Below are 15,439 nucleotides of genomic sequence, written 5' to 3'. Positions count from 1 at the left end.
ACTACCCAGCCTAATCCAGTATAACCAACTGATTATGGCCTATAAAATCCTCTATAATCCGGACAGTACTCCTGCACTTAAATATTATCACCCCCTATAACAATCCGAGACCGCTTCGATCCTCTAACAAACTACTAATTCAGACTAGCAAAATTAATAACACAGCCGGTGATTCTCTCTTTGCAAACTCTGTAAGTAGATCCTGGAACTCTCTTCCAGCTGCTATTACCTTACTTTCCACCTTAGGTCAATTTAAAACTAGACTCAAACAACATTTGTCACTTAACTGGCTATGTCAAGGTATCAAGCCTGGCTAACTCTCTCTAGAATGTGTAAAAATCTGTTAACCAGTTTACTGTGTAATTTAATTAAATCCTGACTTGTGCTCAGTATTAACTGTAACCTGTGGAACTTGTTTAACTTGCTTACTTATGTAATCTCTGTAAATAGTCTGTTTGTAATATGTAATGCTGGTATTATGTAATGCTGTATCTGCTTACCCTTGGAGCTTTTCTCCCTGGGCCTCCACTGAAAATGGACATGCATCCAGTTGGACTATCCCGGTCAAAAAATGTAAAATAAAAAAAAAAAAACTTTTATAAGCAGTACAGTGCTGTTGTTTTCAAGTGGCTCTGCTGCAAACAATACAACAGCAGCATAGAGACTGGCTGTGTGCAGTAAGAAAGTGGACCTAAATGAGGGACAAAAGTTCTACACCTCTGCAAATTAAAACCTTGTTGTTTTTACATATTGCCTTGAAAAGCAGAGGTGTGATTAACTGCAGAGCTGTGCAATACTGAAAAGGAGCTTGAGAGAGGCGGGTGGACTGGGCCAGTGGTGCTGGGTGTAGAATTAAAAGGGCTATGAAGAAAGCACTAAAATAATTACTTGTGGTAAGTATCTAGGATATTGATTGTGTGAAAATGGTTGCTGAAAGTAAGGAGGCATCCTGTGTAGTAAGGCTTCTTGCTGAGGAATCACTGACTATGGATGTAGTAGACAGTGAAAAAAATGTGATGGGGGCAAATGTTAGAAAACTATGTATTATTTTTTCACACTAGAACATCTGAATATCTTTCTACAAGAACATTTTTTAAATGCTACACATAACACATATGCTAAGCTACATGTAACAGCTTACTTTGTGATGTGTATTAGTGGTGCTTAAACTTTAATGGAAACTCAAATTCAGTGATTATTTTAGTAATTTCTGGGCTCATACTAACTCTTTTCTGTGATGAGTTTGTTCCTGTTACTAATAGTCAACACTTCATAGAATTGCTAAAGCAGATTCGGGCTATTTTTTAGTGTTCTGTACCTTAACTTTCCACACTGTCTAGATAATGACAAAACTCCACTGACCAAAAATGACAGTAGTTACCAATTTTATGTAGTGTTGCATTATAATGATCACTGTTCTTCATATAAGGATTTCTCAAACTCACTCTTTGGAAAAGAGTTTTACTTTATTATCTGTTTTTATATTACAATCTTGACCTCAACTAGACACATTTCTTGGTCTGTAAAATTGTAGGCATGACTAATGTGAAAAACTACAAAAAAATTGTAATGTGATCTTGTGTCATGCAGGCAGAAACATCATGAGATATGAATGGAAAAAGATGGTAAAATCTTTGTGGTTTAAAATAGGGAAAAATAAAAATACGGATGAGTTTCTGGGCACTACAGTAAGTCTAAGTATTGCTGTTTGAAGAAAAACTGAGCTGAGGTTAACTGCTTGGGTGGGTAGAACTGTCCTTTAAGGTGTACTTAATTGTAATTTATCAAGGTTGTAGTCTGATAAAATATACATTAAGAAGTATGCAGAGACATTGCTTGGAGTGTAAAATACATCAACGCAAACATTTTAGTGCCCAAGAACATGTGTATATTATTTTGATATTGGAACAGTAGTGCAAAGACCAGATGTTCAATACATATCATTCACCCAAAATACACTTTTCAGTGAAATAAGTTGCTACAGTTGAGGTTTGCCTATTAATATATCCTGAGATGTATGTTGACCCTAGATTTGATTATATTAGATTTGGGTTAGCATGAATGGAAGTTGGAGACTTGCATCAAAGAAAAAAAATGTTTAGCATGTTGATCTCATTTTTGTGCGAGTGATAGACACAACATACAGTTAAATTATTTTTGATTTTGTGCCAAGAAGCCTTTCTTGTTGTCTTTGTGTGTTACCAACATCATTAAAAATGGTTTTAGGAGTAAATATCTGAAACATCTTTGACAAGTAATAAATCATATGAAGAAATGATTAAGAAAATGTTAATTATATTTCTGAACTGTAGGATCAGTACATTTCATTCAGCACTTAATATTAGATTAATTAACTTTTTTACATGCAGACAATTGACATGCGTGAATGGGCGTGCCTTCGCTGAAGGTTGGGCGTCGAGCTGGCAACTCGGCACCGTGAAAATCTACTGCCAATCATTAGCGGACCGGAGTTCCGCTGTGGCGATCCCTAACCGGGAAAAGCCGAAAGACAACAACAACATGCAGACAATAGATTATTTGCACTTGAGATGTAGCAGATATAGGTATATGAAATGGGTATATATTTAGCAAAGTCATTGCCTCTTTCTACTTTTTTGGATTCATAGGTATTTTTATTTCTGAACATAATTACAACCGTGCTTGAATGTTTATCTGCATTAATCAAAAACAGTTTACATTCATCTGTGTCAAATAAGTCTGTAGCAGTGCAACAAAGGTACAGACAATACTGTAATGCTAGTAACAAAGTTGGAGAAATGCATACTTTGCATACTCTTGAAGTCACTTCCGAACTAGTGCAAGAGAGTGGCTTGCTAGTTTTTATCACCATGTATCTGAATGATGGCATAAAAGACCAGTTTCGTTGTTTTGTGTTTCTTTTTAGGCTATATATCTTTGTTAGCTTAATGCAAATAAATGGAAACTGGAAGAGGAATTTGATGGCACTGTAAGTCACAGAGTAAGGGAATTTATGCTATGTCTGCAAAAGAAGTATACGTATTGATTATGGGGCATGGAGGGAATAGGGTATGGCATAATGTAATTATAGACATGGCCATAAATGTTTCTTCTAGTGTAATTGTGGATCAAGTGCCGCAGCCTTGTGCGATCAGTGGGCCTTATCAGTACAGTGATATAAAGCAGCTCAACAAAAACATGGGTTAGTGTGGTCTGTGGCAGAATTTTAATTGGTAGTTTACCGCACCTTCCTGACTGGCCTTGGGTGTTCCCCTCTCTCCCTCTGTGAGAGGCGGCGGGTGAGGTTACTGAGGTTACCCCTCCTCCCTCCCTCCCAGGCTGAGGGAGTTGTTCGGAGGAGGTGAGAAGAGAAGAAGATCAGAAGAGGAAGCAGGGACTCCCCGGAACGAAGCCCACATCGGACACTGATCTTGATGATGATGAGGGGTCCTCCCTGTCGCCCTCGGGATGATGTCTCATTTGCAGACATTCTAGAGATCCTATGAGATTTTGTCTCACCCACCCACCCCCGAGGGAGTTCCAATGAGCTGGGCTGTAGATGCTGGTGTTGTGGCATCTGGCTGCAGAGCGCGTGGGTAGGGGCTTCAACGTCTGTCCATCCTCCTAATAAGGAGTCAGGAGCAGGACTAGCAATGGGAAGCGACCCTGACTTTGACGGCCTTTACTCTGACCTCCCTGGAATTATTGGGCAATTTTCACTCAGACCACAGAGGGATCTGGTCAAGGAGCTCCCTAGACTCCCCCTCTCTCTCCCCTGGAGCATTACCCAGCCAGCCAGCTAGTCCTCAGTTGGCTATCCTCACCTCTATTTCTTTTCTAACTCGTCCAGTCATTTCATTTCAGGCCTAAGGGGTGGGTAGAGGGCACAGCACACAGGCGGGCTCTGAGACAACAGCCCGCTTTGAAGCCATTTGTCTGGAGGCCTTCAAGTCTTCCTTTGCCAGATCAATTGTAATAAACTGTACAAAATAATAAACTGGGTAACTACATCCACAAAGATTAGAGAGATTAATGGATTAGAGATTTCCTCTCTTAATGCTAAATTTATACAACATCTGTCAAAGCTGCTCATACTAGAGCTATGGGAGCTACCTTGTTTGCATTTCATTCCATTCGCTATTTCTGAGATTTGTGCTGAGGCTACTTTTATGCACTCAGTCTTCCATCCAGGTATATTTCCTTCAGTATTCAGTTACTACATTTATCTTTAAAATGCACAAAACCATTTTGCATTGTATCTGTGTACAAGGCTCATACTGGCACATTAACAACGACTGCCAACGATTTGCATCCCTAACCATTTTTTCCTTAGTTTGTTTAGGTTAAGGTGGCAGGTGCCCAGTGCAATTCAGGATTTCATGAGTAACGGGGGCAAGGAGAGAAACCGAAAAGCAGTGACAGTATTTTTCTGTTTATACCTTGGTGCCTCTTTTCCTTTTATTGTATTTGTGAATGACCGTGATGCAAGTTACAGTGAAGAGTCAGTATAGATGCCACCTCAGATCTCCCCTGAAAATTGGCCATTGACCTAGTTGGGACAAACATGGTAAAAAAATATTGTTGAATAAAATTAGTTAAAAACACTGGAAGATATTATGTGATATAGTAAACATTACTGGAATCTGATTTTTGTGGATCCCTAAAATTTTATTCAGCTGCTGTTAGCTAACATTTCTGCTTTGCTTCTGTTAATTGTTAAATGATGAATTGTTTTCTTTCCATGTAAACCTTTTGAGGCATTCTTGTTAGGTTATAGTATTGAGCTGGTTGTACCATTATAATAGAAACATGCCTATGTCTCCAGTCTTCATTGGCGTTGGATAAATGTTTCACACTGGCACATATACACGATAACATTTAGCTCCCTGATCTTTGGTTTATAGAACATCTATTGCTTGGTTTACTTTGACTTTCTCAAGAACAGTTTTTTTAATTTTTGTTCAGTGTGTTCACTTTTGTGTTTTAAAATGTTGCAGCCTGATGCAGCAATGTATTTATGTTCTGTGTATTTGTTCATTTTTAAAACTTCAAGGTCTAGACATCCCAGAAAAAGAATAATAAACATTTTTCAATTTTTCTGGATGACTGCTCTTTCCCTTAGTGGGAGTGTATAAGGGGTGAACCCTCCATATGGAGTGCATGGGAGAGCTTAGCCTCCTGCTGTAGCACTGCTGCTTGCATGAAAATAACTATCTTGAGTACATACATTTAGAGTTTTGTACATACAAGTTAATGGGTTTCATGCTGAAATGTAGAAGCAGTTGTGTTTACAGTTTGATTAGACATAATAATTTTTTTTTCATTGCATGAGTGATGCAGTAAAAGAATAGTCATTGCATGGCTGAAGCCATTCTCCAGACTAAATTTTGAGCATCATAATATCGTCTGATTCTACAGGAGCTTTGAGTGAAAACAATGAGGGGGGATTTATGTTGAACTTTCCTGTTTGCAAAAGAGTGTGGTATGTATGTACCCCCTCCCCTTTTGTGCTGGTTTGCACTTGCTCTGAATATAATTTAAAGGGTGCAGTCATTGTCTGCCATTTTGTCCTGTGTTTTGGGTGCAGATATGATTGTTATTATTCTTTACCTGCCCCACAGACAAGTCTTGAAAGGTAACAAAAATATTTCTCTTGGTCAGTTACAGTCCATCGTGAAACAGTTGAGAATCCCACTTTTAATCAGCATTTTATCAACTAATTGGAAGACATTATTACTGCCTCAGGTGACCTGTGGCATATTCCAGTACAATCAGTGATCTAGTAAAGCCGTCTGCAAAACTATCTTGTGGGATAACTAGAATATCTATTTTCATAATGTAGATTCTTCGGGGAAGGAAGGTTTCACTTCAGATATGTTGTTGACCAGACATACCTGTAAAACATGTCGATATCTGAAGTCTAGGTTTTGGGGGTGATTGTATTATAAAGGTTTGTGTGCCACTTTGCATTTTTGTTTGCCATTTGTTATTAAATTTTAACTTGTTAGGGTAATTTACATATATCCCTTGATGCTTTGAAAAAGGGCAGTTGGTGCCGCGTGTTAAGACTGAGGTGCTAATGGTGTACTTCCTTTGGTATTGGATTGGAGTCCCTCAGCCTTCATTTGTGTACTGTGTAACCTTGAACAAGTCACTTATCCAGACACTGCTGTGGGGCAATTGGGAAATTTGGCTAGCCTCATTAATGGTCTCTTGAATTGCATGCCTAGCAAGTACCTATGAACTGTTGTAGATGGTTTTGTACATTTCTCGACGTTGAAGCAAGAAGAGAAGGCTGGCATTTGTACGTCATAGTTTTACACTGGTGTAATAAAAGTTAATGAAGATTAAAAATCCAACAGGATGCAAGACTTTGAGACATTGTGGATTTGTGAGAGACAGTGGTTATCAAGTTAACATGTAACTGACTGGGTCACCCAGAGTTTAATCAAAGTCCAGCTGGATTTTCTGATTTCACTAAACCTTACAGCAGTGTTCTATATCAGAGGGCAGAATTCCAAAACAAATTCTGTGTGCCTGCAGTAACTGGCCAATGTAGATTGGTCATTTTACTCGACAGAGAATTTATGATCCAGAGACATGGTAAGGCTGCACATGGAAAAACCCCATTGGCAGCTAATTTATCATGTCTCTGAGTCTTATTCTGTGATGTCAGACCCGAAAGCACTAGTGTCCTCCCTGCCTTCCACACATCATGCAAGCATACATTCCCTAGCCCACACAAACTGGCACACACACATCCAAGCATCCATAAATAAGCCCCACACCCACAGAAATACTAACCCAAGTGCCTGAATGCATGCTCCACCACACACATACACATGTGCACACAAGACAGTCTCCTGTACCTACCTCCTTTAGTTTGATACACCAGACCTTCAGGCACACACACACACACACATCCATTCAGCCACATTTGTGCCCCTAAACAACCAGAAACACACACACTTGTGCCTCTGCTATACTTATTGTATTAGTAGTACGAGCCATGTCACTCCCATAGAAGTGAATGCTGTCAAAAAACAGCACTCGCTTTTCCTCAAAAAAAAAAATGAAAAATTAACTCAGCAGAGTGATTGATTCCATGCTGGATTGCTGCATTAACATGTTGACTTTCCTAGTGAGAGCACTTAATGGGGAAGCCATCGTTGAGCGTGCCCACTGGGGAAGCTGCCGTTGAACAAGCCCAATGGGAAAGCTGCCGTTGAGCGCGCCCACTGGGGAAGCTGCCATCATTGAAAGTGCTCTCCATGCTGCGGCCACTACCTGGAAAAAACAAAATGGGATAGTGGTCACTGAATCAGAAAAGCTTACTGTGATGAGCAAAACCTACTGAGTAAACATTTCCATGTTGCATTACAGTTAGCCTTTCTGAATCCCAGGGAAAGTCTGACAAGTAGCAGTTTCAGTCTGAGGTTCTATTCCCACACCATGTAGCTGGATTGCTGACACTGCAGTGCAGCCTAAATGGAGCATTCCTCTCCTGAGTCTGTCATCCTTGGGATGGGAAGTTAAAAAGAGGTTCCATCTGCTTGAGTTGGTGGTAGCTCAGGTGAGTGGACAAAGTCCTGCTGCACCTGTCAAATTGTGTTGTAATACAAACTGTTTTAGGTTCATTGGTGTATACTAGGCTAATAACCACTTAGGCCTTTCTAAGCCTAACCCAGCATCCCAGTTTTATGCCTTGTTACTGTTTAAGAAAGGAAGCTTGACAGACTTATGTGTATCAATGTCCGTTTTCATGTTTTTAGTAGGTTTAGAAATGAGAGCTCAAGAAGAGAAGTAGAATGTCATAATGTGTGCATGCAGTACTAGGATCAGTGAGTCAGTGTTGGGACCAGGTACTATTGTGAGTTAGCAATAGAAATCACAAGTAAGTTCTTCAAGCTAGCTTTGTCATGGCATGAGGTGCAACTGCTGGTGTAAACAACTTAGTCACAGTGGAGGTGGAGGAGGAGTTTTATTAAATGACACTGTGGTTCCTTCTGCTAACCCTAGATTCATTTAAACATGCAGAGACTTATTCCTTTCTATCAAATTCCTAGCCCCACTCAGTTCTTATTGTCATGAATAATGACAGCTGTGTTTTCTAATAAAAACTAGTAATTGTTTTAGCTTCCATATGTCAACTGATAAACTGTCCCTTTGTCCACCGTTCTTTTTTTAAAAATGTTGCCATGGAGTTCGTTTGCAGGCATGACATAGTAAGGTTTATAGTAGATGGTAAGGGGCAGCTAACTGGTAGGCAGGAATTGGACAAGTGAGTAATCTTGTTGGAGAACCACAAAGGTAGTTAGGCTGCATGATGAGACAAGTTAAGGTAGGGCACTGAAAAGCTAGAAATCAAGGTAACCGATTTTGCCTTAAATGAAGGCACGTGTAGTACAAGAAAAGAATCAGTTACAGAGTACTAAAGGACAAGATAACCTGCTGCGGTTCTGCTATGAAAGCTGAAAGGAATTGTAAGAAAGTACTTCTTTACAGTAAGAGTGACTAGTTCACTGAGTGGCCTGCAGGCTAAGGCATTGTGTGCAAATTCAACAAAGCCTGTGAGAGGAATAAACGTTTTAGTAAAGGGAAGGGAGAATATTCAGATCTCAATATAAAGATAATTGTACAGACTGAGTGGGCTATGTTTTATCCTTTGTGTAAGGAGCTCCTGTTTTCTTAATGTTGTTTTTAATAGTCTGTTATATGTCTGAAATGTTTATAACAAGTCTTTTAAGATGTTTTATTTGCCTTTTGTGACTGTAAAGCATTAATTATGCAATCTGCTTTGTTATTTCTCGTTCAGTATACGAGAAGGAAAGATGGAGCACTTGCTTGCAAGAGAACTGGTTCCAGGTGATACAGTATGTTTAACAGTTGGAGACAGAGTTCCTGCGGACCTGCGCCTATTTGAGGTATGTGTAGGGCAGCATTAATGTGGGCTACATAAGTTCAGTAAATGTGAAATATAGAGAAAAATGTGTGGGGAAACTAGTAGTTACAGTACTAAGTTCACATTGAAAGTGACCTCCTTGGCAACAAATAGGACCCCATTAAAAAAAAAAATGCTCAAAAGATTTACAGTTGGCACAATGTCAAGATTGTGAATAAGCTGAAAAAAATAACTTTTTTCCAGCTTCTTGTCAATGTTCCTTGCATATGCAGAATCCCATTTTTGCCGTGGTATGAGACTAATTGTATCTGGAAGATCTTGGCTTTCCAGTCAGAAATTAATTTTCTGACCCCTAAGCAGCATTTACTAATTACAATCCTCTCTAAATGCAGCACATTGCATGTCTACAGTGTCCTGAATTTTTTTCCCGCAAAAGTCATGTTCAGGTTCAGATGTTACGCCTTAAATAAGTGCGTGCATCTCTTAAACCACAAGAGCAATAAAGAGAGTATAAAATGACAGTCTTGTTCAGGGAACATCATCCTGTACAGTATTTGTAATGTCAAAACTGTAAGAGGGTTATACTGATTTTATATTTCATTTTAGTTACTGAAAAATAGTTGTGTAACAAACAAATTCTTATGTCTCTTTAGTCTTTCAGCAGCAAAGGTATTCTCTTCATTGTCAACATTCCTGTTGTGCATAACTGGGCAACTTTATACAGTAGTTTTTCTCATTTTCATAGAAATATGTAAATTATGTTTATGTATTTTAATAAGAATATCCTATACGTGAAATCTGTGAAAAGGTGCTGTTGAAGGTTAAAAGTTAGTGGCAGTTTTTTCTTGATTGTAATATAGTAGCATCATTCTTGCAAATGTAGCTCACACAGTTTTCATAATACACATGCAGCTGTAAAGTTATTGCTTATGTTTGTAACTGCTGGAAATACTCATTTGTATCTCTGACAGTTTTCAGTTTACTCCCTTCCCTTTACTGACTTTTTTTTTTGTACTACTGCTATGTGCTTGCATGGGATCATACATATAGTGATGTTCTTCATCTCACATTGCTGCAGTCATAACCTGTGGGTAGTCCGCTGTCCTCGGTCGGCCCGAATACCAAAGTGTTAGCTGGGGCGCCGGTCATGGTCGCCAGATCTGACGCCTGCCATGTGGTACTAAAGCGCATGACCGACGCCATATCCTCAGTCTTTGGTCCGGGCAGAAGCAGCGTTGTGCGTGCCGCTCAAGGCCCTGAAATTTCAGATTTCTGAGTTTCAGACCTAAAACCAAGTTGAACCCGTTGGGGAATATTTTGTCTTTTCTTGCCTCAGTTAAATGTCAGAAAAAGTGAATAATTGTATTTCTGTGGGAAACAGATACCTCATAGGGATTACCACTCTCTCTTGCTTGGGGCCTTGGCCACGGCGTGACGTGAAGTCGTGTTCGCTTTGTGCTAGGTTTAATAAGCGCACCATTAAACGTAGGTTAGATTGCGCTAGAGCGTCGGCCGGTAAGCAGTCAATTTACCCTCCCTCCTTCCTGTAGTGGTTGTGTGGTTTGGGTTGTAAATATTGTTTGTGCATGGGTTTGGAGTTTTCTGTTTTGTTATGGTAGGCCTTCTGACATCATGACTGCAGCAATGTGGATCTTCGAACATCTACATTTATGGTAGGTACAAAACTGTACTTTTCTTACTGCATTAGTAAAGTAGATGTGAACAAATATAATATTTTCTATAACTTTTCACAAAGCATTGAAAAGTTCTGGAATGTGTGTGTCATACTGTTACACTGTTCAGTTGTAACTCATGTCAGCTTACAAATGATACTTTTCTTCCTCATCCTCAGAATATTAATGTTAATAAGCCTATACTAATGTACATACACGCACACTATATTTGTATATATCTGTAAAAAAAAATATATATATATATATATATATATATATATATATATACATACATACATACATACACACACACACACACACACACACACACACACACACACACACACACACACACACACACACACACACACACACATACATATGTGTATTAGTACCCCTGGAAATAATCATCAATGTCTGCAACCTCACTTACTGTAGCTGAACATTGTGGGTGTCATTTTCATCACCCTGTACTTTATCAGGTCACACTATCAATGGTCCCTGACTAGGTCTTATTGTCACATTGAATGAAGTGTCATACTGTTGTGCTTAAATTGAAGCAGGTATGGAGTTATTGCTCACATTCTGGATTGCTGAAATAGACAGATGTATGTAGCCCAGGATGTATGCATATTTACCTACCTCCTTTTTCCTCTCATTTTTAGTTGTGTGATGTGCTTGCATGGGACCATACTTAAATTGTTGCTTCCAAGTCCATTACTGTATTGTGGTAAATATGAAAAATGTCATATTTCATTCATATTCATAACTACCACATAGGCAGTCCTCATCTGCAACACTATGCATTGTACCCCAAGGTTTGGTGCCCTGCACTTCTTATTTCTATATTTGTTAACTAGGTTGGTGGACTAGCCATAATGCCCTCTTCATCCACTGCCTGGGTTCACTGAGGAACAAGTACATTTACAGTGGTAGTTGTCACATTACGCAAATAAGTCAGTTACAAATAATGATGCAACGTAGAATTGTATTATTTTACATGCCAACTATATTGCTGTAGTGTGAGAAAGCTCCCACTGTATCCCAGTTGACCATAGTTCAACTAGTGGCTCTGGCAGCTGTTGGAAGTGATGTGCGGGAGAAAATGGGATGATCAGATTTAGCATGCATGCCTTTTCTGAGTGGGAGGGGTAGGGCAAGGAAAGTGTGTCCTTGCATGGTGTCTAGGATCAAAGCCTAGTGGAGACCTGGACTCATTGGGTAGGTTCATTCTGCATGGGAGAGCAGAGCCAGTTGATTATGTTGCACATGAAAATGTGTTCTCTGACAGAAAAGGTCAAAGAAAGCAGATTACGGGGGTTTGGGCACATGTACAGAAAAGCAGAGGACAATCTGGGGAAGAAGATTTGGGACAGGCAGGAAGAAGGTAAGAGGATATGATGATGTCCAGCAAAGATGTGAATGGATTGTGTGAGGATTGTGTGAGAGAATGCCTGCAAGAGTCGGGCATGATTGTCCAAGAAGGCAGGAGAGTGGTATTGAATAAAGAGATATGGCAACAGTTAACACAACACCCCAACCTCATGTAATAATAGGAAGAAGGGGGTTTTTGAAGATAGAAACATGAATGTACATCCCAAAGGCCCATTATATACCACCTCTTAAGCATGACTGTATCATACTTCTCAACTGTACAGATTTTTGCCTCTTATTTTTGGACTGTTCCTCCTAAAAACCACTGGGATGATCTAAGCGTTGAAGTCGATAAATAATTACTTACATTTCAGTTTCAGCCTTCATAGCCTTCAGAAAATGCATGCAAGTACAAATCTTGTTGTTCTACCAACTTTCTAAGTGTAATAGCAGTATTTAAAATGTGTCCCTATTTTGGGGCCTTTGTCTCCCCATTATATCAAGCTTTGGCCAGATTTTTTGCCCTAAGAGGTTGAGAGGTATGCTATGCATACAGGGCTTAATGTGAAAAATTCTGGTCTCCTCAATTGATGCCCCCCCCAGCTGCAAAATTCTCATAAAGAACCCCTACTTACACTTTAGAATAAAACTGGTAATACTCTAACCATAAAAAGACCACCATTTGGTAGTGTTGACAAAAAGGCATTCTCTAAGATGGGCTATGCCTGTTGGAGCTAGTACAAACCAAACTTAATGAGCACTTCTCAGAATATGAATGTAGAAGCTTTTTAGAGACTGTTTAAAAGTGCATATGCCAAATGACAATACCATCTTTCAGCATGCCACTTTGAATAAATTACCTTGAGTGTAATCTAATCCTTTCTTTCTAAACCTGGGTAATTTGATGGCAGTATACAATAGATTTGATCATGTACTATAAATATATATTTTTTTATGACCAGGTTCCCCATGTTAACCATTGAGCCCTACCCTCCTGGCTTCTCTAAAGGCCTTCATTCCCCCCAGATGAGAGCCCTATGGCTCCTTCATTCTTGAGCCCTTTATGCATGCACCAGTGTAATGACGACGTACCTCCTTTGTCCTGAAAGTTTTTTGCATAACTCATGTTCAAAAGTCTTGCCTCAAATAAGTGTTTATATCGCAGAATGTCATATTACATCATTAAATATATTTCTGTACATGCTCAGCTCTTGCTCATGACAGTGAATGGGCCATATTGCCCCAGGAATTACTGGTTGTAGTGCCATTTTGTCTAGCAGTGATGCACTTCAGCTTGTTTCAGACAAGAAGAAATGCACAATTTGATCCTGCCATGTTGACATGTTCAGAAGTGTTTGTGAACTCGTTGGTAATCTGATTATCCTTCCTTTTTTAATATATTTAAGTCATCACATTTTAAACAATGACGTAGGTATACAATTGCACTAATAGAACAAAAATCAAACCTCAGTGACATTTTCATTGATATTTCCATGCAGTATACATGTATGTTTTGGTTTCAACAGTTATCATTCACTCTAACATTGCACAAATTGTTCAGTTCCTGATGTCTCTTAAATTTCACTCCTCCTCCAAAGCATCATTCTGCATGCATTGTTTCCACAAATTCCATTACTTTCTATGTCATATGCTCCTTCCCTTTTCTAGAATACCACCTCCAGTTCTTTTATTTCCTTTGCAATATTTAATTCAATTTTGACTTTTTTTTTCTAATAATTGCTTGTTTTGGCTGCCAGAATGATTGATTAAACTTGTTACGTTTCACTCTCTAGTTATCTTTTCCAAAAATACCTTGGTTTCTTTGCTAATTTTCTGCAATAAATTCTAGCCCCCACTTTGCTATACCGCTATTTGTAGTCATCCCTGTTAGTAAAATCTCCTTTATCCATTCCTATGTTGGCTTGGTTCTTTGAAAACATTCTGCTACTTTATGAATATAATAGTTTGTATGGTTGTTATTTTCTGCTCACCTTATTTCTCAAACTCCCTCATTTCATCATACTCCTCCCTTTGCACTTTGCTTGTATTATGTATATGAGCTTTAACTATGTAGGCTTAAAGTATCCCTCAAATCAGGTAATTGATGAACCTTAAAGTTTGATCTAAAACCAAAAGGCCACATCCTATCAGTGTTATCCCTCCTAAGTTACTGAATAACTTGAAGACCAGCAAGATATGGATACAGAAGGTTTAACGCCATGTCCTCAGCTAACCAAGTGTTTGTGATAAAAGCCAGGTTGGTCTCTTGCAGCATCTTTTTGAAGTGTTTGTTTCCTTAGCTTGTTGAGGATAGTTTTGATACGGCCCAATAAATGACCTTAAAACTGTAGGCCTAATCTGTTGGCTAATGACTGAGAACTGCTTCCCTGATTATGGACACAAACAAAAAATGCCTACACCTATCACAAGTGTTCACCTTAAGGTAATACTGAGTGTACTAAGTCCATCTCTAACCAAACGAGTGAAATCATGGCTTCCTCCATTGCCCTGGCATACAACACAAAACAGTGCAGAGATAGCAAAATGTAAGTTTTTGCTGGAGGTAGACAAGGTACATTAATTTGGAGATTGGTGAGAAGGAGTTACAAGTCATGTGCCAGAACCATTCAAGAGAAAAACATGTATGGGAAATTCAAAAGGGAAACAATGATTCAATTATTAAAGGGGTATAAAAGCAAGTAGCCCCAAGAAACGTACTTGCCTCTTTAATCAGGTTTAATAAGGACTGATTCTGTTTCATTAGCCTTTGCAATGGTAGCCCATCAGAGATAGAGCAGTAGATTAAACATGGTGGTCTATCATTCTCTAGCTAAGTAATAAGACAAAATTATGATGTTCTGTGGTCCTGATTCGCCTTCATTCTTACTGATAGGATCGGAGCAGATCCTCAACACCAACTCAGCCTATTTACAAGCTCGAAGTGTTGTAGTTGACTTGTGGCTAGATAGGTATCCCATGGTGCACCAATGCAATCCCCAGATCTCATTTGCCGCGTTGACAAGTTCGGATGTGCTTCTTCTTGGGCGTGGCTAAGTCTTGCACATTTTGTTCAAATATTTGGATAAATCTTCTATTTTGACATTTTGATAGTGTTATATAGCATTTTATAGCTGTAGTTAGTGTAGTGTTTGCAGTTAGCATTTATTAGAGCGCCTTTTGTGTGCAGTTTCTTTAAGTGCAGTTGGCCGTTGGCCTTATAGTACTTGGTATCCTGTGTGCCAGTTTTCACTTGGTTGATATATATATATATATATATCTATGACTCCTGTATTACTGTTTTCATACTTTTGATATTAGTAGTTGTAGGCGCCTTTTGCACTTAGCTTAGGCTGTGTGTGCTTCTTTAAATACTATAAGTAATAACTTTTTTGCAGAGCTTTCCACTTGCTGATTTTTCCTGTTATTAGTGTTGTAGACAGAAAGAGGTTTTGTTGACCTTGTTCTTTGTGTTTTCCACAAATTAGAACTGTATTCCTGTTCTGTTGTGTGT

General features: G+C 39.0%; 1 protein-coding gene across 1 annotated transcript in view; it reads left to right on the top strand.

The window, feature by feature from the left end:
• Positions 1 to 15,439, top strand: part of ATP2C1 (ATPase secretory pathway Ca2+ transporting 1) — a gene marked incomplete in the record, with an annotated part of 2,099,819 nt that overhangs the window by 724,154 nt on the left and 1,360,226 nt on the right. The window contains 1 exon segment of the mRNA XM_044066734.1: positions 8,795 to 8,903. Coding sequence (XP_043922669.1) covers positions 8,795 to 8,903 — 109 coding nt within the window.

This window comes from Protopterus annectens, chromosome 3.part1 (assembly GCF_019279795.1).
Source record: "Protopterus annectens isolate FY-2018-M chromosome 3.part1, PAN1.0, whole genome shotgun sequence".
NCBI classification, from domain to species: Eukaryota; Metazoa; Chordata; order Ceratodontiformes; family Protopteridae; genus Protopterus; species Protopterus annectens.
This window is presented reverse-complemented; position numbering and strand designations above follow the sequence as displayed.